We start from the raw sequence: 26,442 nt of genomic DNA on the forward strand, positions 1-26,442 counted from the left end.
TAAGTAACCTTGATTAGAGATAATAAATGTGAAATTAAGTATATAAATATTTGAAAATGCAGAATTACTTGAAGTCCTTAAGTATTTGAATTGAGCTGTGAAGAAATTCCTATACTTAAAGGGTGGAGAGAAAAAGAAGAAACTGAAAAAGAAAGCTAGCTAATATGAAACAGCCAGAGCTACTGAAGGAAATGTTGCAGGTAATATGCTGCAGGTTTCATGAAAGGCTCAACTGAATGGAGTTGGATTGCTGATACGAAAGTTTACTAAATGAGGATTTCACAGAGTGGTTGTAGTGGACTAAGGATTGAGAAAATTCATAGATGTTTTAATGAGAACTAGGACGGCTGGAAACAATTGTAGGAGGAATGTAGGAAAATCACAGGGGGTAGGGCCCCAGCCTTGGTTCTTTACAGTGAAGCTGTTATCACCCTGACCCAGATGGATTAGGAGATACCTGAGCTGCGTAGAAGAGGTCTATTTTAAGAGGAGCAGTATCCTGTTGAGAGCGTGGACACACGAAGAAGTTCAGCTTTAACCTAATTCTGTTGTCTTGGGGGCAGCAGCTCCTCGTGGGTAGTTCTGTGGATAAGGGTAGAAGCCTAAGGATAAGGGCTGTTTCACTGATGGGAATGGTAGGGAGTTGATTTAATTTTGGTGGCTGTTTTGTATAGTGGGCCTGCTAAGTACTAGTGCTAGTGCTGGTGCTGCTGTTTCTTTGTTTCTCATTGTTATACAAGATCTCGCTGATCACCTTGGGCTTCCAGGTGTTGGGATTAGAGGTATGCCATACTATACCCAGTTTTTGAGTAGTATTTTTGAAATGGTTTTTAGTTTACTGTTTTGTTATATATATTTTTTTCTTTTGGTGCTAAGTATTGAACCTAGAGCCTGTAGATAATAAGCACTGTACATTGAACTACATCCTCCAACCCTCATTTATTTACTATATTATCTTTAGAATGACGTAATCTTGTGTTTTATTATTTTACCTTTCAAATGCTAATGTAAAATCGATTCACTGAGGAAATTGGGAGCTTTTCCTTTTTTTAAAATTTATTTTTAATTGTATTTAAAAAAATTATGTGTGTGAGTGCTCTGTCTGCATGTATGCCTTTATTCTAGAAGAGGATGTCAAATCCCACTATAGATGGTTGTGAGCTACAATGTGGTTGATGGGGATTGAACTCAGGACCTCTGGAAGAGTAGCCAGTTCTCTTAACTACTGAGCCATCTCTCCAACCCCCCCCCCTTTTTTTTTTATTTGTTTGAGATAGTATCTAAGCTAAGCTGGCCTCAAATTCCTTCTGCAACAGAAAATGACCTTGAATTTCTGATCCTCCTTTCTCCCCCTCCCAAGTGCTAGTGTTACACTCATGCACCATTCTGCCTGGCTTTATTCAGTGCTTGAAATTGAACCCAGGGCAGGGTCTAGTACATGCTAGGCAATAGGTCTGTCAACCAAGCTTTATCCACAGCTCCTGGTTCATTAATGGTTCATTCTGTGGTTTTTTTAGGTGCCAGTGATTAATATCTACTTGTTCTCTTGACAGTGAAAAGTTGCCTTCCTTCACTGAATACTTTCTATTTCTTTTTTAGGTGCCAGAACATAAGACTTTGAGTATGTGATCATACATTCTATCATTGAGCTATAACCCCAACTTGCCTTTCCCCTAACCAGTTTATATACTGTATGTGACCCTAAAAACCCAAGCACACTTGGCAGAGTGTAGTAACATAATTATAATCCCAGTATTTAGGACAGCAGGGCAGGATAATCTCTAATTTGAAAGTAGCCCAGGTTACATAGTTCCAGGCCAGCCTTGATTACACACAGTGAGGTCTTGTTTCAAAGCAGCACATACATACAATATGAGATATAAAATATTGGGGTATATGTGTATGTATGGTATATTATGCCTTTAGTCCGTTTAAGGGGTAACTTTTAAGATGTATGTCAATCAGTATTTGTAGATACTCCTTGTTTTTTTAGTAGCCTCACACTTTCCCATTGTGTATGTGTACTTAAGCTGCCTTTTCTAAGTTTTTGATCTTTGTTGCAAGTAAATGTTAAGTTCGAGGCCAGCCTGATCTATAGAGTGAGTTCCAAGATAGGTTCCAGAAGCTACACAGAGAAACCCTGTCTCGAAGAAGAAAAAAAAAAAAAAGAAAAGAAAAAAAAAAATTTTGAGCACCGTGTTACCTGTGTTAGTATAATGGTGGGAGTTATTTCTAAAAGTGGTTTTGAAAGGGCACATACATTTTAAAGATTTATTTTTTACTGTTTTAAATTATGTGTATGTTTATGTGCCTGAATTTGGGTATGTGCACGTGAGTGCAGGTGCTGAGGAGGCCAAAGGCATTGATCCCTTAGAGCTGAAGTTACAGATGCTTGTGAGCTACCCGAGTGCTCTTACACTGGGCCATTTCTTGAACCCTGGGTATCTACATACTAAATTTAAATTGACAATGCCAGATTCCCTGCTAATAGTATGCACTCTCCTTTCCCAAAGTTAGTGTTATTCTACTGCTGTCAAACTTTACCTAGGTGAAAGGTAGAAAAATAGCTGCTTATTTTTTTATGTTGGGCTTGTTTTCACTTTAGAGTCTGTAATATCTTTTACACATTTTTACTTGTACTTTGTTTATAATGGTATTGGTAGGATTTTCCTTAGTCCTTTACTCAGCCAGCTACCACACTCTCCCTAGGATCGCAGTATATTGTTAATTGTAGTTTTTTGGTTTATACTGTGCACTTACATTCTGAAATACGTTTTTAAGTGGTGTCATCTTATAATGAACTCATGGTTGACAGTTTTTAGGGAGCTTTAGGGTGAATAATGTTTGTTCACTAGGTAGATGAAATCAGGATTAGAGGGTTGAGACTTCAGGAGGTACCTCTTAAGGAAGGGGAGAGAGGCCAAAGGTTAGGTTGATGACTTGTAGCAAAAGAGCCATCATGAAAATCCTAAAGGACAGGTTTCGGAGAACTTCCAGACAACTGATCGTGAGGCTTCCTGGAGGATGATGTACCCTTTCCCTTGTGCCTTGTTTGTTCACCTTTCTATCTGGTTCTGTTTGTTTATTTAACTTTTTTATGGTTTAGGAGACAGGGTCTTACGTAGGCCAAGAATGCTCTGGAGTTCGATATGTAGCCAAGGATAACCATGAACTCTGAATCTTCCTGCCTTTACCTTTCAATTGTTTGGGTGCCACCATGCCCAGCGACTATTTTCTTCTCCTGATGGATGATTTGTTTAGAGATAGGGTCTCCTGTAGCCCAAGCTAACCTTAAATTCTGTGTAGCTAACAAAGAAATCTTCTGCCTCCACCTTTCAGGTGCTGGGATTACATACAGATGGGTCCTTCCTTGCCAAGCCTTTTTTCCTTTGGTATTTGGAGGTGCTGGAGTTTGAACAAAGGGTTTTGTGCATAATGGGTAAAGCTCTATTGTTGAGCTGTGTCCCCAGCCCAGATAAAGTCTTGATAAATTTAAATTTGTTTGTTTTCCTTATGGGAAATGCTTTTTGTGTTTAAGAAATCCCTCTCAGGTGGGTATAGTGGTGTATGCCTGTAGTCCCAGTGCCTGGGAAGCTGAGGTAAAAAGCAGAGTTTGAGGCATCCTGGAGTCTGTTCTGAGCTCTAGGCCAGATGTGGTTGTGTAAGCAAGATCTCAACAACAGCAACTACAAAAAAGTAACCAAAATGAATAGAGGGGGAATGTTGATGAACTTTCAGGTTAAGATTCTGCTAAGAATTTTATTAAGTAAGACTAGGGATACAACTTACTTATAGAACATCTGCCGAGTATCCACAAGGCCCTAGGTTCACTCACTGGGAGCATACTTGTATATGAAAGGTAATTACAGAAGAGTCCTATACTGTGGCATAGTTTTTAATAGCTATGGTAATTTGTGATCTGTAAACTATTCTTAAGAATATTGTCTTGCTGGGCGATGGTTGTGCGTGTCTTTAATCCCAGCACTTGGGAGACAGAGGCAGGCTGATCTCTCTGAGTTCGAGGCCAGCCTGCTCTACAGAGTGAATTCCAGGACAGGCTCCAAAGCTACACAGAGAAACCCTGTCTCGAAAAAAACAAAAAACAAAAAGAAAAAAGAAAGTATTAATCTTGCTGGGTGGTGGTGGTATACACCTTTAACCCCAGCACTTGGGTGTCAGAGGCTGGCAGATCTTTGAGTTCGAGGCCAGCCTGGTCTACATAGTGAATTCTAGGACAGCCATAGCTACGTAGTGAGACCCTTCTTCAAAAACCAAAAAAGAATATATATACATAAAATCTGTTACACGTTTATCCTGATTTTGAGGCAGATTTTATTAGTCCATTTTCTTAGGAGAAACTATCCTTAAGGTGACTTGCTTAAAAGCATCTATCCAATAAGTAACAGAGCTGGAACTCAAGTCCCTAACCTGTTATCTTTGTTAGAGATAATTTTTATTTAAATGAACAGTTTATAAAACAGTAATACCTTGCCTTTCTGTGAAAATTCATCTTTTATTTTGTTCTCCCTATCTTCTCTCTGTGTCTTCCCCTGCCTCCTTTTGTCTCCTTTGGCAGAGAGAGGGTCTGACTTTGTAGTTCAGACTGGCCTCAAACTTTTGATCTTCCGGGTTGGGGATTTAGCTCAGTGGTAGAGCGCTTGTCTAGCAAGCGCAAGGCCCTGGGTTTGATCCTCAGCTCCAAAAAATAAAAAATAAAAAATAAAATAAAAATACAACTTTTGATCTTTCAGCTTCAGTCTCTAGAGTGCTGGCTTTACAAGTGGGCAGATCTTGCTTGTTTTATTAGGGTTTTCATTGCTATGTTGAAACACTATGACCGTAAACAACTTGGGAAGGAAAGGATTTACTTCGATTACACTTTCACATCTTAGTCTATCAGGAAGTCAGGGCAGGAACCTGGAGGCAGAGGCCATGGAGGGATGCTTCTTACTGGCTTGCTCAGCCTGCTTTCTTATAGAACCCAGGATCACCAGCCCTGGGGTGTCCCCACTCAGAAAGGGCTGGGCCCTCCCATATCAGTCACTAATTAAAAAGTGTTCTATAGGCTTGCTTACAGCCCAGTCTTAGGGAGGTATTTTCTCAATAGAGGTTTCTTCCTTTCAGATGACTTCAGCTTGTATCAAGTCAACATACAAAACTAGTTAGTTTTCCAGACAGAGAACCCAAGTTGGAGGTCTCTATCAGGTCCCTCCCTTGGAGCTCAGGGAACCCATGGAAGAGGGTGGAGGAGGAATTGTGGGAGCCAGATGGGTTGAGGGCACTGGGAGAGCACAGCCCACGGAATGAACTAAGCAGGGCTCCTGGGGGCTCACAGAGACTTGAGCAGCAATTGCAGAGCCTGCATGTGTCAGTGCTGTGTCCTCTGCATATATATTATGGCTGTTGGCTTGGTGTTTTGGGGGGATTGGGGTGTCTCTGACTCTCTTGTCTGCTTTTGGGACCCTTTTCCTCCTACTGAGTTGCCTCACCTAGTCTTGATGTGAGGTTTTGTGCCTGGTCTTATTGTATCTTGTGCCATGTTCAGTTGATGTTCTTGGGAGGCCCTCTCTTTTCTAGGGGAGAGGGGAGGTGGGAGGAGGACTGGGAGGAATGGAAGGAAAACTGCTGTCAGGATGCATTATATGAGAGAAGATTAAAAAACAAAACAAAACAGAAAGCAACTAGCCATCGTTCTGTCCGCCCCTCCCCCCATACATTTGATACATGGGTATTCCTTACAAATGGGTTTATCTGTTAGGAAGCTGGTTTTGATGTGGGAGACCAGTTAAAAGTAGTTGCAATCTTCAGTTTTATATAAGATGGTGATAACCTTTCAAAAGCAAGTTAAGATTTTGTTATTGTTGGGAAGTTAAATGATAGAACACATTTTATATGCTAAAATACTGCTGTGGAGAACTTGGGGCAGTTTTCCTTTGTAGAACTCTGTTAGTTAAATTAGCTTTTGCCTACTATATAATGTTTTAAAAAATTTTTAAAAATCATGTACTAGAGTAATAATTCATTGTTGCTTTTGCTATAGTGTGTGGATTGTTTACTATTGACTGATACTTAAATACTGTTTCCTTACTGAATACTGAAAACTTTCCTTACGGAACTCCTTAGCACTCTTCCTTCTAACAAGTTTACAAGGATAGGCTAGCAGCAATACTCTTTAAGTCAAATAAAAGGCAACTTCTGAAATGCATAAGCACAGCTCATACACTGGAGTATAGGAGAAATGATAAACTTAAAATAGTAATGTTTTAAAAACTAATAAAAGCTTATTTTCATATCTGTCTTTAAGTCAAAGGATGTTTACACCTAAAACAGAAAATCTTCATTTTTGAGATAAGATAGTAGGAGCTAGGTATTGTGCACATGAATCAGGAAGATCACTAGTTTGAGGCCATTTTGGGCTCCGAAGGAGGAGACCCTTTCTCAAAAAACAAAAACAAGCTGAGTGTGATAGTGCATGTCTTTAATCTCAGCAGAGGCAGGTGGATCTCTATGATTTTGAGGCCAGCTTGATCTGATCTACATAGAAAGTTCTAGGCCAGCCAGTGCTACATAGTGAGAGCCTGTCTCAAAACCAAAACATAATACAACCCATTAACTACCTCCACAAAGTCTCCATAGTGGAATACTCTACAACTATAAAAATGAGATGATGAGGGCTGGCGAGATGGCTCTCTGCATCATGGCACATGTGTACCCAGACATACACAAATCAGTAAAAATGAGGTAGTTTAACTTAGTTACATCTTAGAGACATTTATGTAGTTTGAGCATATTAGAGATTTACTAAACAGAAGCATTTATTCTAGTAATTCATTTAGGTACTCTGAAGTAGATAAGCCACGTGGTTCCCTGTTGAACACAGGAGGAAATTGGAGCTCTCAGGAAAGCTCTAGAAGATAGGACTCTTGCAGGAGAGCTATAGAACCAGCTTCACCTTGGTGTCACACTCCTAGACTCAGTTACCAGTGCTCTTTTCATTATAGAAACAGTAGCTTTACTTTCAGACTTGACTTTGCTTATAATGACCCTTCCAAAGTGCTACATATCAGCTTTTCGTTTTTAGCTTTTTTTTTTTTTTTTTAAGGATTACTTATTGGTATATCTGACACTTAAGAAAACTATAGCTCATTACCCCTAGTGAGAAAAGTATGTAAAAAATAAAACAAGTACCTTGTTTCTTCATTAGATGTCTCCTAAAGGTAAAAAAATACAAATCTTGTTGGCGATTGAACTTAGGGCCTCATGCATGTTAGGCAGGTACTCTATTACTGAGTTAAATGAGTACACTTCATCATTTTACTTTTTATTTTTGAACCAGTGTCTTAAATTTACCAGGCTTGGAATACTCTGCTGAGATTACAGGCCTGTGATAGTTAAACTATATTTAAACTCATTAAGTAGTATCAAAATTATATAGTGAATTCATCCATGTAAAGCATTCCTTTTGACTGTTTTTGAAAGTGTGTTTATTAAGATTTGTAAATAAGCTGAGTGTCCTGGTTCATGCCTTTAATCCCAGCACTTGGGAGGTAGAGGCAGGTGGATCTCTGAGTTTGAAGCCAGCCTGGTCTACATTATGAGTTCCAGGACAGCCAGAGCTGCATAGTGAGACCCTGTTGAAACAAAACAAAAGATTTGTAAATAGTTTTTCTTAAATGTAGATGATTTTTCTTGAGGCAGTTTTATTGTTTGGCATAGAGTAAATATTCACCAGTGTTTACCCATTAATAAATGCTCAGGGAATGATGAATCATACCATATTCAAATCAAGTTTGAATCATATTGCCATCTTTTACTTGAAAGGTAAAAAAAAAATTTCTGATGATAAAAATTTAAGGCAACAAAAATTAATTCCCTACATATAAAATAGTCATGTTAAGGGTTGGAGAGATGGCTCAGCCGTTAAGAGCACTGGCTGCTCTCCCAGAGGTTCTGAGTTCAATTCCCAGTAACCACATGGTGGCTCACAATCATCTATAGTGGGATCTGATGCCCTCTTCTGGCATAAAGTCATATATGCACATAGAGCACTAAATTAAAAAAAAAGGAAGATACTATAAATAGACACTATAGCCACATAGATACAGAACCATGTTAAAAATTACATGATGTTATGTGGCTTTTAGTATTAGAAGAAATAAAGAACTAAAGAAGCTTCCTGCAAGCAGGTTTCTAGACAAAACTAATATACTGTATATACAGCCCTATTGCAGCTAAGTACAAATGCCCCTGAAAGGCCTTCATTCGTTGTTACATGAGTTTAAGTTCTACTAAATACCTTCTAATTTAAGCATAGTTACTTGAAAGCTTAAATGGCATCTAATGTCATCTTCACTTGATTCAGTTTCTTAATAATGCTAGAATTTCTTCTGAGTTCAGCTTGACAGTTTTAAGAGGCTTGGGTGTTCATGGACAAGTTACAGGTTATGCAGCTATACATGCAGAGTAGGAGAGCAAATGTCAAATGTGTAAACATTTTTTTTTTTTTTTTTACAATTTAAAGTTACTGCAGCTATTTCAAGATTGTTCTGCACTACTGTTCTGAGAGCCCTGCTGTTTGTTAATTTGCATACCAATGACATTAATGTTTTTAACCTGTCATATTTTTCATTTTTATAGATAAAGTGGAGAATTTTAGTGAAGAACATGAAAAAAATAGTCACCATTTCCATAAAAATGCTGAAGATAGTACTAAGAAACCCAATACAGAAACCACAGTGGCTTCTGAATATAAAGCTGACGAAATTAAGGAAACAAATGATACTTGGAATGCCCAGTCTGGGAAAAGATCAGAGTCTCCATCTGAAAGTTGTCCAAGCAAAGGACCTGTAAGAACTGGTTTATATGAGTGGGATAATGATTTTGAAGATATCAGAACAGAAGACTGTATTCTGAATTTGAATAGTGATTCTCTTTTGGAGATGAAGGATGAGGATTTAAAAAACCGATTGGAAAATCTAAATGAAGCCATTGAAGAAGATATTATACAAAGTGTTCTTAGGCCAAGCAACTGTAGGACGTACTGTAGGGCCAATAAAGCGAAATCCTCACAGGGAGCATCCAATTTCGATAAGCTAATGGATGGCACCAGTCAGGCCTTAGCCAAAGCAAACAGTGAATCAAGTAAAGATGGCCTGAATCAGGCAAAGAAAGGTGGTGTAAGTTGTGGGACCACTTTTAGAGGAACAGTTGGACGGACTAGAGATTACACTGTTTTACATCCATCTTGCTTGTCAGTTTGTAATGTCACCATCCAGGATACCATGGAACGGAGTATGGATGAGTTCACGGCATCTACTCCTGCAGATTTAGGAGAGGCTGGCCGGCTCAGGAAAAAGGCAGATATTGCAACTTCCAAGACCACTACTCGATTTCGACCTAGTAATACTAAATCCAAAAAGGATGTTAAACTTGAATTTTTTGGTTTTGAAGATCATGATGAGACAGGAGGTGATGAAGGGGGTTCTGGAAGTTCTAATTACAAAATTAAATATTTTGGCTTTGACGATCTCAGTGAAAGTGAAGAAGATGATGATGATGACTGTCAAGTGGAAAGAAAGACAAACAAAAAAAGAACTAAAACAGCTCCATCACCTTCCCTGCAGCCTCCCCCTGAAAGCAATGACAGTTCCCAGGATAGTCAGCCTAGTACTAATAGTGCAGGTAAGAATTGTAAGATGTGTACATATTAATATGTATTTAATATATGATTTGTTTTTCAGGCTTTAATCAAAGGTTAGACTCTTTCCTAGATACTTAGTTTTATATATATATATATATATATATATATATATATATATGACTTATTTTAATTATGTGTAGGTATGTGTGCCTGCATGTGGGTATATGCATGTGAATACAGTTACCCTCTGAAGCCAGAGGCATTAGGTCCCCTAGAGCTGGAGTTAGAGTTGTAAGCTGTCTGACATGGGTGCTGAAAACTGAACTCAGATCCTTTGGGAGAGCAGCAAATTCTCTTAACTACTGAGCCTTCTCTCTAGCCTTACTTTGTTAAATTACATGTTAGTAGAAGCATCTGTTTAGAACCTGTATATCACCTTATGCAAAGGTATAGTATTTTACATGTAAATTTTTAGGTCTTAAGTTATGGTAGACTGGGAGTCTTACATGTTTTAAACCAGTGACTAGCATTTAAGATTTTTAGTTTTGGATTGGATTCCAAACCAGGGCCTCACACATAATAAGCAAGCTCTCCCACTGAAATACAACCCTAGGCTAGCATCTGTGAATTTATGTGAGAATTTTAAACTATTCAGTCTTTGGGACAGAGATACCAAACATCTTGTTTTAGCTTTGAAAATCCAAATGCAATGAAGACATAAGGATAGATTTTGGACATTTAGTACTGTACTGATAACAGATGGTCTTAATGAGGGAAATACTCAAAAGAAATTAATTAAACCCTTTGTAAATAGCACAAAACAAAAAAATTTTTTGGAACATTCTCAAACCCTCTTAAATTATGGTTTCATAAGATTGAAAAGTATGCTGGGCAGGTGAATCTGTGAGTTCAAGGCCAGTCTGGTCTGTAGAGTGAGTTCCAGGTCAGTCAGGGCAGAGAGATCCTGCCTGGGGAAAACAAAACAAAGGATTGGAAAGTACTAGGTAAGTATTCTCTTTTAATAATGAAAATTTGTCTCTTAAGATTGTAGGCCCGCCGGGTGGTGGTGGCACACGCCTTTAATCCCAGCACTCGGGAGGCAGAGGCAGGCGGATCTTTGTGAGTTCGAGGCCAGCCTGGGCTACCAAGTGAGTTCCAGGAAAGGCGCAAAGCTACACAGAGAAACCCTGTCTCGAAAAACCAAAAAAAAAAAAAAAAGATTGTAGGCCCAATGATAAGGTTCTCTTAGGAGTTGAATCTCTAGTGAGAGATAGATACAAATAAAATAGGTAGCTCTACTATAATTAGCCTTTACTTAACAGGGGCCATGTGTAGAGGATTCACTGTTAAGTGAGGAAGAATTTGTGAAAGCTACTAGAATAAAGGGTCTTTTCAGCCAAATACAGCTTTTCTATATTGGTTTAATTATTTAAAAAAGCTTCTGTCCTGCTAAGGTTGTAGAAGTTTGTAATTGTGAATTAGAATTTCCATTGTATTTGTGAATTTAGATTCTCAAATAGAGTATATCATAGTTGATACTACCTGCTACCTAGCTTTTTAGGACCTAAAAAATATTTTGCTTGATTAGAATTTATTTCTGGTGTTGAGGGTGATTTGTACAGGAGAGAGGTGCTCTACCACTGAGTTGTTACACCTTCAGCACTAATGAGATTCATCCTGTTTTAAACTGGAATTAAAGCGGAAGCTTATAGAGCCTCTTCACCCCCTAAAAAAGTATAGTTAACATTGATCCACCATTGCCATCAGCCTCTTCTGGGAGATGCAGTTTGCAGCAGCCTTACTAGACACTTGAGATCTGGCACCAAATGCTGTCAGGACCTGCACTTTTGTCCTGCTGCAGGGTATTTGACTTTTAGTCTCATTTGTCTAGTAAGTTGTTATTCTCATCTGCGATTTCAAATCTGTTTTTATATCTTGGAATAATAGAACGTTAATTCTGAAATATGAAAAATAGACTCACTTTGAGAAATAAAGTTGACATTGAACATTTGAAAACTAGAGATCACTTGGATGAGAAACACCAAGTTGCAATTGAGTCTTGATATAATTTGTGAACCAGTAATCATTTTTAAAAGTTGAGGTAGAGAAAGGTCTTCCCTTTCTTCTTATGTGTTAAAAGAAAATGTTTGTAACCATTTAGGAAGTAACCTAATCCTTCAGTAGTTTTATGTGAAGGCTCATGAGTCATTGAACTGCATTGTACTAGCCAAAAAAACAAACAAACAAACAAAAAAAACCCTGTTATTTTGTTTTCCTCCTGACTCAGCCTCCCCAAGTGCTGGGATTATGGCTTCTGCCACCACACCCAGAGATTTTGCATTTTAAAATTTAGTCCTTTATGGGGCTGGAGAGATGGCTCAACAGTTAAGCATGTTTGTTGTTCTTGCAGAGGGCCTGATTTCAATTCCCCAGCACCGTGGTTCACGACCATTCGTAACTTTAGTTCTAGGGGATCTGATGCCTTTTCATTTCTGCAGGCCCCCAGGCAGGCACGTGGTTCACATACATACATGTAGGCAAAACACTCACTCGTAAAATGAATCTAAACATTTTTATTTATTTATTTATTTATTTATTTATTTATTTATTTATTTATTTTTTGTTTTTCGAGACAGGGTTTCTCTGTGTAGGTTTTTTTTTTTTTTTTTGGTTTCTGTCCTGGATCTCATTCTGTAGACCAGGCTGGCCTTGAACTCACAGAGAATAGCCTGGCTCTGCCTCCTGAGTGCTGGGATTAAAGGCTTGCACCACTGCCACCGGCTAAACATTTTTTTAAAGTGGTTATCTCTGTAGAAGCCAGTGGCCTCTTATACAGATTGAACAATGTTTTTGACTTTTGAAAGCCACACCAAAAGCTACTTATCTTGCATCAAAGCACTCTATACCCAGGCTAGCACAAATGCATGCAGTGGGTACTGGAAGCATATAGCGTTGACACCAGACTACGTGGGTTTGGATTCTGGCTCTGCTACATCAGCTCTTCTAACTGGCTTCTAGCAAGTATTTTTTTAAGGCAACATGATTTCATGAACTTAAAATCTAGAAAATGTGAAACTTAGGTATCATTTGATATTTATATGAGTTTGTGTAAGTTATATATCTAGCATCTGTATATATCTGGCAGTTATATGATCTATGAAGTACAATTTTTATTTTGGAAAAAATTTTAAGTTAGGTATGGTGTTGCATGTCTGTAATTATAGTATTTGGGAAGCTGAAGCAGGGGGATTGCCATGAGTTTGGGGCCAATTTGGGATATCTAATGAATTCCAGGCCAGCCTAGGCTAGCTACATGGACCCATTCTCAGTAAAAGAGAAAATATTTGGTTTTTCTGTTAACAAAATTAAAACTGGAACGAACACGTGTACCAGCCAGGTTTTGTAGTAGAGGGTGAGGGTTAGAGTACTTTTTCAGCCATTACTGCTTTTTGTCACTCATTCATTCATCCCCTTCCTCCTGCCAACACTATGCTTAAAAATGGCCTTAGTTTTCTGATAATTTGAAATACTGGAAAGCTAGCTAGTTTTGGTTGCCGTTTCAGAAAACTTGGATTTTACAGAGGACTTGCCTGGTGTGCCTGAGAGTGTGAAGAAGCCCATAAGTAAACAAGGAGATAAATCCAAGGAAAATACCAGAAAGATTTTTAGTGGTCCCAAACGGGTAAGTAAAACACTATATTGGTGGTTATTTTATTATTTATCACTAGAGGTTTCATGTTTTAGTTAGTTTTCTATTACTGTGAAGAGACACCATGACAACATTTAATTGGGGCTAACTTAGAGTTGAGAGGTTCAGTCTGTTATCATCATGGTGGGTCATGGTGGTGTACAGGCAGAAATGGTGCTGGAGAGGTAGAACAGAGCTCTACATCTTGTGCAGGCAACAGGAAGTGGTCTGAGACACTCACTGTGTGTGGCTTGAACATATATGAGACCTCAAAGCCCACCCCCACAGTGACACACCTACTCCAACAAAGCCACACTTCCTAAAGCCAGGTGGTGGCACATGCCTTTAATCCCAGCACTCAGGAGGCAGAGGCAGGTGGATCTCTGAGTTTGAGGCCAGCCAGGGCTACACATAGAGAAACACTGTCTCTTGGGATGGGGGTGAGGTGGGGCCCATGCTACTGCCTTTGGGGCCCATTTTCTTTTTTTTTTTTTTTTTTTTTTAAAGATTTATTTATTATGTATACAGTATGCCTACAGGCCAGAAGAGGGCACCAGATCTCATTACAGATGGTTGTGAGCCACCATGTGGTTGCTGGGAATTGAACTCAGGACCTCTGGAAGAGCAGTCAGTGCTCTTAACCTCTGAGCTATCTCTCCAGCCCCCATTTTCTTTCAAATTACCACAGCTCAACTTAATTTTTTATTGGGACGTTACCAGCAACCATCTTGGCAGTGTTTCTCACAAGATATCTGTAAATCTTTTTCTTTTCTTTTCTTTTTTTAAATACACCATTTTAAGAGAAGTTGTGTATTTCTATATAGAAATATATAGAATTAAAAATTACTTTTCCATGTTCTAGAATATTGATTGTTGAAGCTTACAGTCAAGAGGCTGGTGGGAACTGAAGCTTGTTGCTGGTCTGCCTTGTAATAGTCTTCTATCACATATTGCCCAGATAAGACCAACATTCAAAATACAGTTTCTACTAAATTCCAGTTGCTTTCCTGCCATCCTCAGATTGAGCATTTTAAAGTCAGGGATTCTTCTGTGTGTCTGTCTTATTGAATCTCTCTCTCTTTTTTCTCAGTTTTTTTGTTTTTTCCAGACACAGTTTCTCTGTGTAGCTTTGGTGCTTGTCCTGGATCTCACTCTGTAGACCAGGCTGGCCTCGAACTCACAGAAATCCACCAGGCTCTGCCTCCTGAGTGTTAGGATTAAAGACGTGCACAACCACCACCTGGCTTTTCCCAGTTTTTTTTTTTTTTTAGATAAATACCTACAGTCATACCATTGTCCAGCTTTTTCAATAGCTGCAAACTATTTTGCATTTCATTTTATATTCTCATTAGCAATACAGGCTGTATCAATTTCCCCCATATCCTTGCCAACATTTACTTTAAACAAAAGCTACTGTAGGCTAGGTATGGTGGTGCGTGCCTTTAATCCCAGCAGCTGAGAAGGGCAGAGGCTGGCAAATCTCTCTGATTTTTGAGGCCAGCCTGGTCTAAGTAGTGAGTTGAAGGCCAGCCAAGGATACATAGTGAGATCCTGTTTCCAAAAAAAGCTACCTTAAAGGTATGGAATAGTTATGCTTTGATCTTCATTTCTATAATGACTACTGAATTAGAAACTCTTTTATTATACTTACTAGTCATTTGTGTGAAAAAATATCGTGTATTTATATTTTCATATGAGTGTGTCTGCATGTACCTGTTGATGCCAGAAGATTGAATTAGGTCTTCTCTATTGTTCCCTGTCTTATTGTTTTGAGACAGTGTCTCACTCAACCTGGAGTTCACAGATTCAGCTAGACTTCTACTGTCCAGCAAGGCCCAGGGATCCTCCTTTCTCTGCCTTTCCAACTCTGGGATTACAAGCATGTGCTGCTGTGCCAGCCTTTATGTAGGTGCTGGAATTGACCTGAGGTGGTCACGCTTGTATGGCAAGTGCTTTTCTGACTGAGCTAGCTCCCTAGCTCCATTTGTCCGTGTTTTGAGAAATGTCTAGTTGAGTCTTTTGCCCTTTTTTAAAATTAAGGTTTTTTTTTTAATTGTTTAGTTGTAGGAGTTCAGTATATTTCTCAAAAAATTAAAGTAAAACTACCACATGACCCAACTGTCTCACTCTTGGGATTATACACAGAGAACTCCATACCCTGCTGTGCAGATATTTATATCCCCATATTCTGCTTTATTCATTGTAGCAAAGGATTTGGAATCAGGCTGGTTGTCCATGAAAAGATGAATGGACATTTGGTGTATATATATATATATATAAAATGGAATACTCTTCAGCTGTATAAGAAAAATGTAATAAAAAATTTGCAGGAAAATAGATGAATTTAGATTAGAATGTATAATATTAGCTGAGGTCATACAATCTCAAATTAATGCCTAATTCATACTCTGTTTTCATCAAAAATCCTCAAGATGTCTTTCAGTTACCTTCCCCAGACCTTCCAACCAGAATCTTGTAGCAGTTTGGTATATTTTGTTCTTACAAATACCTTATTTAAATAGATTCTTATTTAAAATAATCCCTTTCACTTATTTTTATTAGGAGGCTGTGATATTTGTCTTTAGAACTGTTCCACACTTAGAAGTTATCTATAGCCAGTCGGTGGTGGTGCACGCCTTTAATTCCAGCACTTGGGAGGCAGAGGCAGGTGGATCTCTGTGAGTTCAAGGCCAGCCTGGTCTACAGAGCGAGATCCAGGAAAGGTACAAAGCTGCACAGAGAAACCGTGTCTCGAAAAAACCAAAAAAAAAAAAAAAAAGTTATCTATAATCTCCTTGATATTTAATTTGCTTCACTATTGGTGTAGGAAGCTGTAAATTAATAAATATATATATATTATATAACATAATAAATATAATATATAATAAATATAAATATCTATATATATCCTGGATTAGATTTAGGTTAAACTTTTTTTTCTTTTTGCAGAACTTCATTTGTTATAATTGTGTGTGTTTCTTTACCTTTGAAGCTCTATAATTTCTGGTTATTCCACTCTTAATATATTTTCATTATACCTCCACCTACTTTCTACAGTATGGGGGATTGAATCTAGGGCCTTGTATATGCATTCTTAGCCTTTAATACTGTTTGAACAACTAACAAAGGTTGTGGTCATGAGCTTTGTTTAAAACAAAGGCACATTTTCCCTTTTATAATTTTATTAGGTCTATTCTGACACCATGTGAATATCTTATTCTGCATTATATCATTTAACTCATTGTTGCTTGCATCTAGTATTGAACTTTGTCTTAGTTACTGTTTATTATTGTGAAGAGACACCTCGTCCAAGACAACTTATAGAAGGAAGCATTGAATTGTGAGCTTGCTTACAATTTCAAGGGTTAGTTCATTATTGTGGCAGGGAGAGTGGCAGCAGGTGGTGGGCAGGTGGTGTTGGGGAAGGAGCTGAGATCTCATATCTGATCCACAAGTTGCAGGCTGAGAGGGGGGTGAAGGGAGGGAGACACACACTTGAAACTTCAAAGCCCACTCCCAGTTATACACCTTTTCTAAGGCCATACCTCCTAATTCTTCCTAAACCACTCTGTTCCTGTGATTCAACATGTTCAAATCTATGAAGCTGTGGACACTGTTCTTACTCAGACCATAATAAACCCTATCGCTGTCTTTTGTTACACTGACAGTTGCAGACTGGTGAAAAACTTTCAGATTGTTTCTTCTACTTTAGTAAATGGAATAGTCTCTCACGTCATTGACAGATTAAATTTATTACTTATTAGCATCGTTCATAATAAAATAAGCCATGAATGACATCACTTTTACGGCAAATCTAAAAGAGGCAAAGTGTTGAAAAATAGAATAATGGCACTGAGGCAAAGGAGATGGGGAGATGTTGGAATAATCATCAAAAGGTGCAGTGAAGTAGAATTAGTAAATCTAAAGTCCAATATATAACAGAAATACAGTTAATGTTAATACTGTATATTGAAAATTTGCTAAATGAGTAGATTTTAGGTCCTCTTACCACACTGCAAAAAATACTTAACGAAGGGATGGATACATTAATTTCTTAACTTGTATTAATCATTTCATGGTTTTCATGTTTATCAAAAACATTTTGTATTCCTTAAGGTATAATAATGTATAATAAACTTTTTTAAAACTTATTAAATGTAGTATGATAGGTTTTGACTTTTCTTTGTATACCCTAGTTGTTTTAGATTTGGCTAGTGGGAACGGAACCATTTCTAGCTCTCTTGCTTCTCATTTATGTAAACCCAGCGTCTTTGAGCACTTTGCTTTCTGCACGGTAAAGTGACCGAGATTCATCATATACTTTTCTTTTTTCAGTTAAAGAATTCATTTCTCTTAGGATTCTTAGTTCTTTTTGTACAGCCTAAATACTTAGAATACTTGAGTGCTAACTATGTTCATTGCTTATAGGCTCTGTCATCAGACAGCTAGAAAAAATAAGCTGTAAGTTTATATGGATAGCTTTACTTTAAATTTAGCAAAGCAGAATTAAAAAATATATTTATTATTAGTGGGTTGGGGGAGAGGCCATTTACATGCCATAGTACTTGTAAGGAGGTCAGAGGGCAAATCTCTAGAGTTTTTTATTATGTAATCCAGGGATTGAACTCAGTTTATCAGATGTATATAGCAAGGGCTTTTATTTGCTGAACCATTTTATGAGTCCTGATGTGACAGAATTTTGTATTTGGCTTACTGTTCCATCCTGTGCACAGATAACCACATTATAATGTTACTAATGACAATTACTGGCACAGTAAATAGTGATGTTTAAGCTTTGCAGCTCTTTTTGCTGTTAGTATTTTACTGAGGATGACTGGTCAGAAGCTGGGCATGGTGGCACACACCTGTAATAACTTGCTAGCACTTGGGAATCGTGATACAGGAAACTTGCCATGAGTTTGAAGCCAGACTGGGCTACATAGCAGGCAGGGTGCCACAGGCCTTTCATCCCAGCGGAAGCAGGGGGATAGATCTCTGTTAGCTCAAGGCCAGATGGTATGCAGAGTTCTAGGCCAGTCAGGGCCATATAATTGAAACCCTTTCTCACAATAAAACAATTCTTAATCATCTTTTTTTCCTTATTTGTATTTAATTTTTGTAGTGTTTTGTTTTACCATGTTAGTTATCTAACCCAAGGCCTCATGCATCCTAGGCAAGCACTCTACCACTGAGCTATACCTGCAGCCCTATGTTAAGTTTTTAAATTTAGTTTTCAACGTAATATTGAGGGATTTTACTTTGCTATTCACACAACTTAAAAAGTTAAGATTGTACATGCACTTGACCTGATTTTGGTGTAATTTATCTGGCCTAAAGTAAATCAGGTCATGAAAACAAGTCAGCAGCAGACCTATTTGCTGCTGTCTTGATGGACACGTTATTATAGTGCCAAGAAAATTAAGGAAATTACTGCTGATTTTTTTTAAACTTAAAAAGCTATGGGATTGAACACATTTGAAAGATGTAATATGGGTAAAGCCTTGTTGTAACATAGTAGTAGTTCTAGTATTTTATTCCCTGTAGAGACTTAAATAAATACTCCCTCCTTTTGTGTGAGTAATTAGGATTCATAGAAAACTAAATTCTCCAAGGAATTTTTATGTAGATTATCTTTCAGATACCATGAGAGAGAAGGGGTGTGAGAGAATGGGTGTGAGTGGATTTAGGAAATGTTCTCAGCAGCTGTAGAATGGCCTCAACTTGGATTTGTCTAGTGCTTCTTCTGATTCAATGTAGTTGCCATGTTCTTGGTAGGAACACTAGAGGAGATACTGTGTTCTCATTGCTTCAAAACCCTGTTAAGTACACAGCTCTGAAACATGTAAAATGTATACATTCTTCTTGTTGTTAAAGACTATGGACTTAAACCCAATGCCTCATACTTAGTTAGGGCCTTGCATAGGCCAGACAATCTTCTACTTCTGACCTATATATCTCTACCCCTCATGCTGTGTTTTTACATATGATTGCATACCTAGTTTTGTAGAACCTAGAGTTCATGTGGTGCTTTCACTTCTGGGCCAGCACCAGGTTTATTCTGGCCTTCATGCTTTTATATTTTACTTGTCTTTGTCTAGAGTGAGAATCTGGTGTCATTATCTTTAGTATGCTTGACCATTTATTGGGTCCTAATATTTGTTAACGGTTTCTTGATCACTTAAGTCATCTTCTCACCTTAATAATACAGATATAGGTTAGCTAGCTAAGAGTTTCCTTTTCTCTACCTTCTTATAAACATTAACTTTTTTTTTTAAATTTTTTAGATACTTATTTTATGTTTAAAAGTATGCATGTATGTATGTGCACCCATGTGTATGCCTGGTTGCCCAAGGACAGAAGAATTTGTCAGATTCCCTAGTGCTGGAGTTATAGATGGCTGTGAACTGCCATGTGGTTGCTGGGAACGAAATCTAGGTCCTCTGCAAATGCACTCAGCTGCTGACCCATCTTCTCCAGCCCTGCATTAACTTTATTAAGTATGTCATCTGTACAGATTTCACCTTACCAAGAGTGTAGGCAGGAGTTGTTATATTAGGATTGAATGTTGGCTGGAGGTTACATGCTACAGAAAAATGAGAAGGGTAAAGAAAACTGGTTAAAAAATCGGTTGAAATAATGGCTTTAAAAAGTTATTTGCTGGACTTGAGAATTGTCTTGGTTGTTCAGAGCATTCATGCTTTTCCAGAGGACCCAGGTTTGATTCCCAGGACCCACATGATGGTTCATACCATTAGTTTCAGCATCTGACACCCTCTTCTGACCTCTGTAGGCTCCAGACATGTATGTGGTACATATACATCCATGGATGCAAAACAGTCATACACATGTTAAAAAACAAATGAAAAAAGACTAAGGAGATTAATTTGCTGGTTAGGAAAATAAAGGGACTTTAGGAATTAGATTTGAACATAACTGTATTTAAGTAACCTTGGTTAGGTCTTAGTGGTTGATCGTTTGGAAATTCTGGTGCTTTTTGTTTATGAAATGTTAACCAGTTTCTGATTTCTGGCTACCATTTTCCTACCTCCCTTATTTGCGGCTGTCATACATGTGCTGATTTACAGAGATCATTTCTTCTGCTTGCTCTGCCCACTTTAAATTCAACTTCTATCGCTTCTCGGCCTTTTGGCTAAGATCAAGTGTAGTATCTGTTCTTATCAGTTTAATATCTGATACGTCCTCTATCCGAGGACAATATATTAAATGGATTTTTGGATTTGGGAGTTGGACTAGGAGCTTGCTCCGTCCACTCCACGCATCGACCTGGTATTGCAGTACCTCCAGGAACGGAAAAAAAAAAAAAATTCAACTTCTACTTACTCCTGTCTGCATCTACATCTGCAATGTTTTTATAATCAGCCAGAATCACCTTCAGTGCTTGGAAGGTGGCATTTTTCCTGGGATGTTGGCCATCTTGTTTTACAACTAAGACTACTTCTGGATCTTTGAAACTAATATAAGATCAGTTGTGGTTTCAATTTTCAAATATTTCTTCCACTGCTTTTCAGTGTTTCTCTGTAGTTTAAAACTGGGCCCATCTGGCCCTATCTTTTGTCTGACTTTCTAAGGAACATTTTGGACTTAAATTTTTACTTTCCTTCTGTTATTCAATATGACACTAGATAGTAAGCTTCTGGCAATTGGATTAAAATTATAAAATTATAAATCATGAGTACATACTAATTTGTATTAGAAAATTGCAATTGTATGAGCCTGCAAGTTTAAAGTTGTATAGCTTTATATTTTATAAATTCTTTTTTGTTTCCTGAAATTAATTTATATAAGTTCTCAATTTAAAAACAGAATCCTGTAACTGAAGAGATTTTAAAGGACAAGTACTCCCACATCTCACACAAGAACAAATGTTCCTTCACACAGTGCTTGTTTTAGCAGTTAGAACTCACTTTCCCAAAACAGCTTTTTTTTTTTTTTTCTCCAATGTATTTACTGAGTGTTGCTTTTGTCCTGTATTTGAGGGTTTACCTACCATTTGAGAGTTCGGACATCTAGGTGGTGGTGATTTCTAAAAACTAGAAACCTGAGATGAAGCCTGAATAAAAGATAGATGAGAGCTGGTGTGATGGTTGGGAATGTTGCAGAGTATAAAGTTAAAAGCTATCCAGGTGTGGTGGCACATGCCTTTAATCCCAGCACTCAGGAGGCAGAGTTCTGAATTTGAGACCAGCCAGTCTACAGAGTGAGTTCCAGGACAGCCAGGGCTACACAAAGAAACACTGTTTCAAAAGGAAAAAAAAAAAAAAAAAAAAAAGAAAAGTTAAGTCATGACCATCTATTTACAGTTTAGATTGACAATTCAGAGTAGTTTAATAAGGGTTGTCAGGTGGGTCCTGGTTGACTATGGGTGTGGAAGAAAGTCATCTTGATTGGCTCTTCTTCCTTGTCTCTTTGTTCCATGTATGATCTTCTCAGTGCTAGCCGATTGGGGATACCAGAAGAAAGAAAAAGAATGTCTTTGAACATTTGCTGGACTGTTTTTCCAAACTGGAATTTTAAATAGTTTTAGCATTATCTTACTTTTATAGAAATAGTGTTTAAATACTAAACTAGGCATTCTCAGCTGTTGATCTATGTATGTAAGTAATGAAGTAAAAATACTGAGGAAATTTAAAATAATTTTTCTGTATAATCCCTTTTTCTTTAATTTTTCTTTTAATTTTTTTCCTTCATTCGGGTGCTTTTTTTTTTTAAAGTGTATGTGAGTGTTTTGCCTGCATGCATGTAAAAAGGCATTTTGTGCATGCCTGGTGCCCACAGAGGCAGAAGGAAGTGCTAGATCCTCTGGAACTGGAGTTACAAATGGCTGTGGGCCACCATGTGGGTTCTGGGAATGGAATACAAGTCTGTTGGGAGAGCAGTAGAGGAGGACGCCTGACATTGATTTGTGGTCTCTACAGGCTTGCACACCGAAGCACATACACTGCACACAGACACAAGTTATTCAGAATTTGTTTACAGGTTACACTTGCCTTGCCCACTAAGATTAAAGGTGTAAAGTCACTTGCTATTTTCGCATAGTACTTGAGGGTAGTTCTGCCTCTTGGTCAGTTGGTCTATCCTTCCTCATTTATTTGAAATATGAGTAGGTTTCTTGGTTCTGGTTTGCTTTATATTTTAGTTTTTTTCATGCTGTTTTCATTCTTAGTGAATGGTATGTACAACATTAACATTTTTCTGAAAGTAAAATCTATTTTTAAAAAAAGTTAATTTAGTTAAGGATCACTTGATTTAAGATCTGTTCACACTTCTCACCACTTGTAGGGAACCTGCTTTATTTTTTGTTTTCCTTTTTATAAAAATAACCTGACTCTTTCTTCCTTGCTAAAAAGTAAAATTTGTTTTTTGTTTGAGGGTTTTTTGTTTGTTTGTTTGTTTTAATAGTAAAAGGGTCTAACTGTGTCCTGGGCTGACCTGAAACTTACTGTGTATCCCCAAATCCTCCTGCCTCAATCTCCTGAGAGCTAATATTATAGGCCCATGTAACCACACCCTACTTATAGGGTTTTTTGTTGTTGGTGTTTTGTTTTTGAGACAGGGTCTTGCTAGGTAGACTTGGTTGCCTCGGAGCTTGCTGTCCAGACCATATTGGCCTTGAACTCAGAGATCTGTCTGTCTTGGCCTCAGAGTGTTGGGATTAAAGGGTGGGTGTCACCATGCCTGACTTAGAAGAGATTTTTTTTTTTTGTACTTTGCTTATTTTGCTTAGTAATATCTCTTGGAAATCACTTAGTATTGGCTAATTCTTCAGAGTAGTAATAATGTAAGAACTTCGCTTTAGATTGCTTTTTTACTTTAGTTGCATTCTTTCATATACTGAGTATTTATATTTAAATTACTTCCTTTTAAAACATTTTTTTAAATTTATATTTTATGTGTATGATTGTTTTGCCTGTGTGTATATCTGTGCACTGTGTGTAAGCCTAGTTCCCATTGAGGCCAGAAGAAGGCATTGGACTCCTGGAACTGGAGTTGCAGACTGCTGTGAGCTGCTTTGTGGGTGCTGGGAATCAAACCTGGGTCTTCAGGAAGAGCAGCCAGTGTGCTCTTTACCCTTGAGCCATCTCTTCATCACCCCCCCCCCTTAATATTTTGTATATATAGTTTTTCTTTGACTCCCCAGTTTCTGTTGGCTTTTTGTTTTTCTTCCTCTCTTTTCTTTCTCTTCTTTTCATTACTAGTAAGGCACTATGTCCAGACAGACACGGTTATATATTGCAGCACTTTGAACATTCATTTAGACAGACTTATGCTGATTGGTGGGAATACATTGCTGTGTTCATGAAATCTTTGTAGATAAGTCTGGGTGAAGTATAGCCAGCTTACTGTTTTTGTTTTTACTATAGTCTTATTTAAAACTCATGAATTTGATCTTGTTAAAATAAAAATCATGGCACCCTTCTCCCCTACACACCTTCTCCCCTACACACACACTTTTAGAAGCCAACTCAATGGAAAATAGCAATATACTCTTATTCTTTGCTCTTCAGGAAGGAACTCTGCTTCTTCTTTTTTAAAATGATTTATTTTTATTTTTATGTGTGTATCTGTGTGTCATGTCCCCTGGAACTGGAATAGCAGACAGTTGTGAGCTGCCGTGTGGGTGTTGGGAATTGAACCCAGGTCCTCTAGAAGAGCAGCCAGTTCTCTTAACTGCTGAGGCATCTGTCCAGCCCCTCAACTTTATTTTCTTATCATTTATAATTATACCTCAGTGAAAAAGTGTGTTAAATCATGCTCTGGACGTTGTCATCATAAAAAAACAACTTTTTATTTATGTTTTTATTGAAACTATCACTCGTGTAAAATACGTTGATTGTTGACTTAATTTTTTCTTTAACTGTACTTAGTTACTGCATGTAAAATTCATGCTTGTTGTGTATTTTCCTAGAGAACTAAATAAGAACAAACATAGAATGTTGTATAATGACTGTCTAAAACATGTCTACCTGGTTCCAAATCATTAGAATGTTAGCATATTCATGAGAGCTTTCCACTATTTGTTCTAAGTATTCTTTTTTTAGATTACAGAGCAAACAAGCCATAAGTTGTCTAACAAAGAGTAAAGTTAAGAAATCTGAGCCAGGCAATGGTGGTGCATGCCTTTAATCCCAGCACTTGGGAGGCAGAGCCAGGCGAATCTCTTGAGTTCGAGTCCAGCCTGGTCTACAAAGTGAGATCCAGGACAGGCTCCAAAGCTACACAGAGAAACCCTGTCTCGAAAAACCAAAAAAAAAAAAAAAAAAAAAAAGAAAGAAAGAAAGAAAGAAAGAAAGAAAGAAAGAAAGAAAGAAATCTGATTAATGTGATATCTATCTGCTTTTAGAACTTAAAAAAAGGGAAAAAAGATTAAAGATAACTTTGGTTGTACAGTATGAATGACCTAATTAAGATTTAGCTGTTTTTCTACATGGTGTTCATGATTTTTATTTTTCATGAAAAGTTGATTGCTCTGTAGTTGTTCTTGTTTTTTGAGACAGGGTTTCTCTGTGTAGTTTTGCGCCTTTCCTGGATCTCGCTCTGTAGACCAGGCTGGCCTTGAACTCACAGAGATCCACCTGCCTCTGCCTCCCAAGTGCTGGGATTAAAGGTGTGCGCCACCACCGCCCAGCCTGTAGTTGTTCTTTTTAAAACCCATTTTTAGTTATTCTGCACAATCACTTTTACTATATAAAATTAGAAAGTGACATCAGATGCTATGATGTTTATATACACAATTCAATTGGAGCAAGTGAGTTCTTGTATCATTTTTTCAATTGCTGTTAAGAGCTCAGGGTCAATTTAGTGTTCTTTCCCTTTCTCCCTTCCTGGCTAACACCTATATGTTACTTAGGTAGATGCCGCTTTAGTAGCTCTCTTAGTAGCTCTTAGTAGCCCCTGTAATAAGCACTGTAACTGGCCAGAGAGATGGTTTAGTAGTTTCATGGCTCATAACCATTCATAACTCTAGTTCCAGGGCATCTGATGCCCTCTTCTGCCCTCCATGGGCACTAGGCAAAACATTAATACGCATAAATAAATCTGAAAACTTATTTTAAAGCCTTGTAGCTATAAGATTTGGGAATAAAAGTCAAGGGAAAGTTCTGATCAGATCTAGTTTTTTTATACTACTATACACTAGCATTAAAATGGTAAACATCGAATACTTTAAAATTATAGGCTTATCAAATTATATGCTTAAATATAGTGTATTAGTTACTTTTCTCATTGTGACAAAATCCCCAATAAGAAGCAACTTTGAAGGTATAATCCATCATGATGGGGAAGTCCTGGCAGCAGGAGCTTGAGGCAGTTGGCCACACTGCATCCCAGTTCGGGAAGCAGAGATGGATGGGTGCTAGTGCTCAGCTCACTTTCTCCTTTTTATGCAGTCCTAGACCCCAGCCCTTGAAATTGTGCTGCTCATATTCAAGGTGGGTCTTTTCACCTCTCATTAGATAATCCCCCGTAGACGTGCATAGAGCCTTGTTTCCTGGGTGATTTTAGAGCTTGTCAAGTTGATGGTATCAGCCATCACCAAGAATAAGAAATGTATTTTGCTTTGTTTTTATTTGAGAAAAGGCATTTGTAGCAGGCTCTGTGTAGCTGAGACTGGCCTTGAACTCCTTGATCCTCCATCGCCTATGATAACTAAAAAAGTTTTTTTTTAATGTAATATGACCTTTTTGAGGTTTCTGGGCTCTGCATTTCCTCCTATTCCCTCCCCCGCAACCCTCAACTCACAGATCCACCTGCCTCTGCCTTCCGACTGCTGGGATTAAAGGCATGTATCAGCACTGTCCGGCTCTCTGTCTCTTTTTTTGTTTTTTTGAGACAGGGTTTCTCTGCATAGTCTTCTTGGCTGTCCTGAAACTCTCTGTAGACCAGGCTGACCTTGTGACCTCGAACTCAAGAGCTCCCAACTGCCTAGGCATCCCAAGTACTAGGATTACAGGCGTTCACCACCACAGCCTGGTTCCTCCTAACTCTTATTATAGAATGTTTCAATGCCAGCTTTTTCTTTTTGTTTATCTGAGTCTCTGTATGGTGGATAAACTACTCACCCCGCTCCAGTTGCTTATTTATTTTGAAGGTATTG

General features: G+C 38.0%; 1 protein-coding gene and 1 non-coding gene across 2 annotated transcripts in view; both read left to right on the forward strand.

Moving 5' to 3' along the window:
- Positions 1 to 26,442, forward strand: part of Wapl (WAPL cohesin release factor) — a 66,287-nt gene that overhangs the window by 11,944 nt on the left and 27,901 nt on the right. Inside the window, exons 3-4 of the mRNA XM_059274149.1 lie at positions 8,638 to 9,681; positions 13,204 to 13,322. Of these exons, the coding sequence (XP_059130132.1) occupies positions 8,638 to 9,681; positions 13,204 to 13,322 (1,163 nt within the window). The remainder of the gene's footprint in view (positions 1 to 8,637; positions 9,682 to 13,203; positions 13,323 to 26,442) is intronic.
- LOC131920227 (U2 spliceosomal RNA) lies at positions 20,459 to 20,649 on the forward strand. The gene has a single exon (XR_009381573.1). It is a non-coding gene; the product is annotated as a U2 spliceosomal RNA (small nuclear RNA).

This window comes from Peromyscus eremicus, chromosome 9 (assembly GCF_949786415.1).
Source record: "Peromyscus eremicus chromosome 9, PerEre_H2_v1, whole genome shotgun sequence".
NCBI lineage: Eukaryota > Metazoa > Chordata > Mammalia > Rodentia > Cricetidae > Peromyscus > Peromyscus eremicus.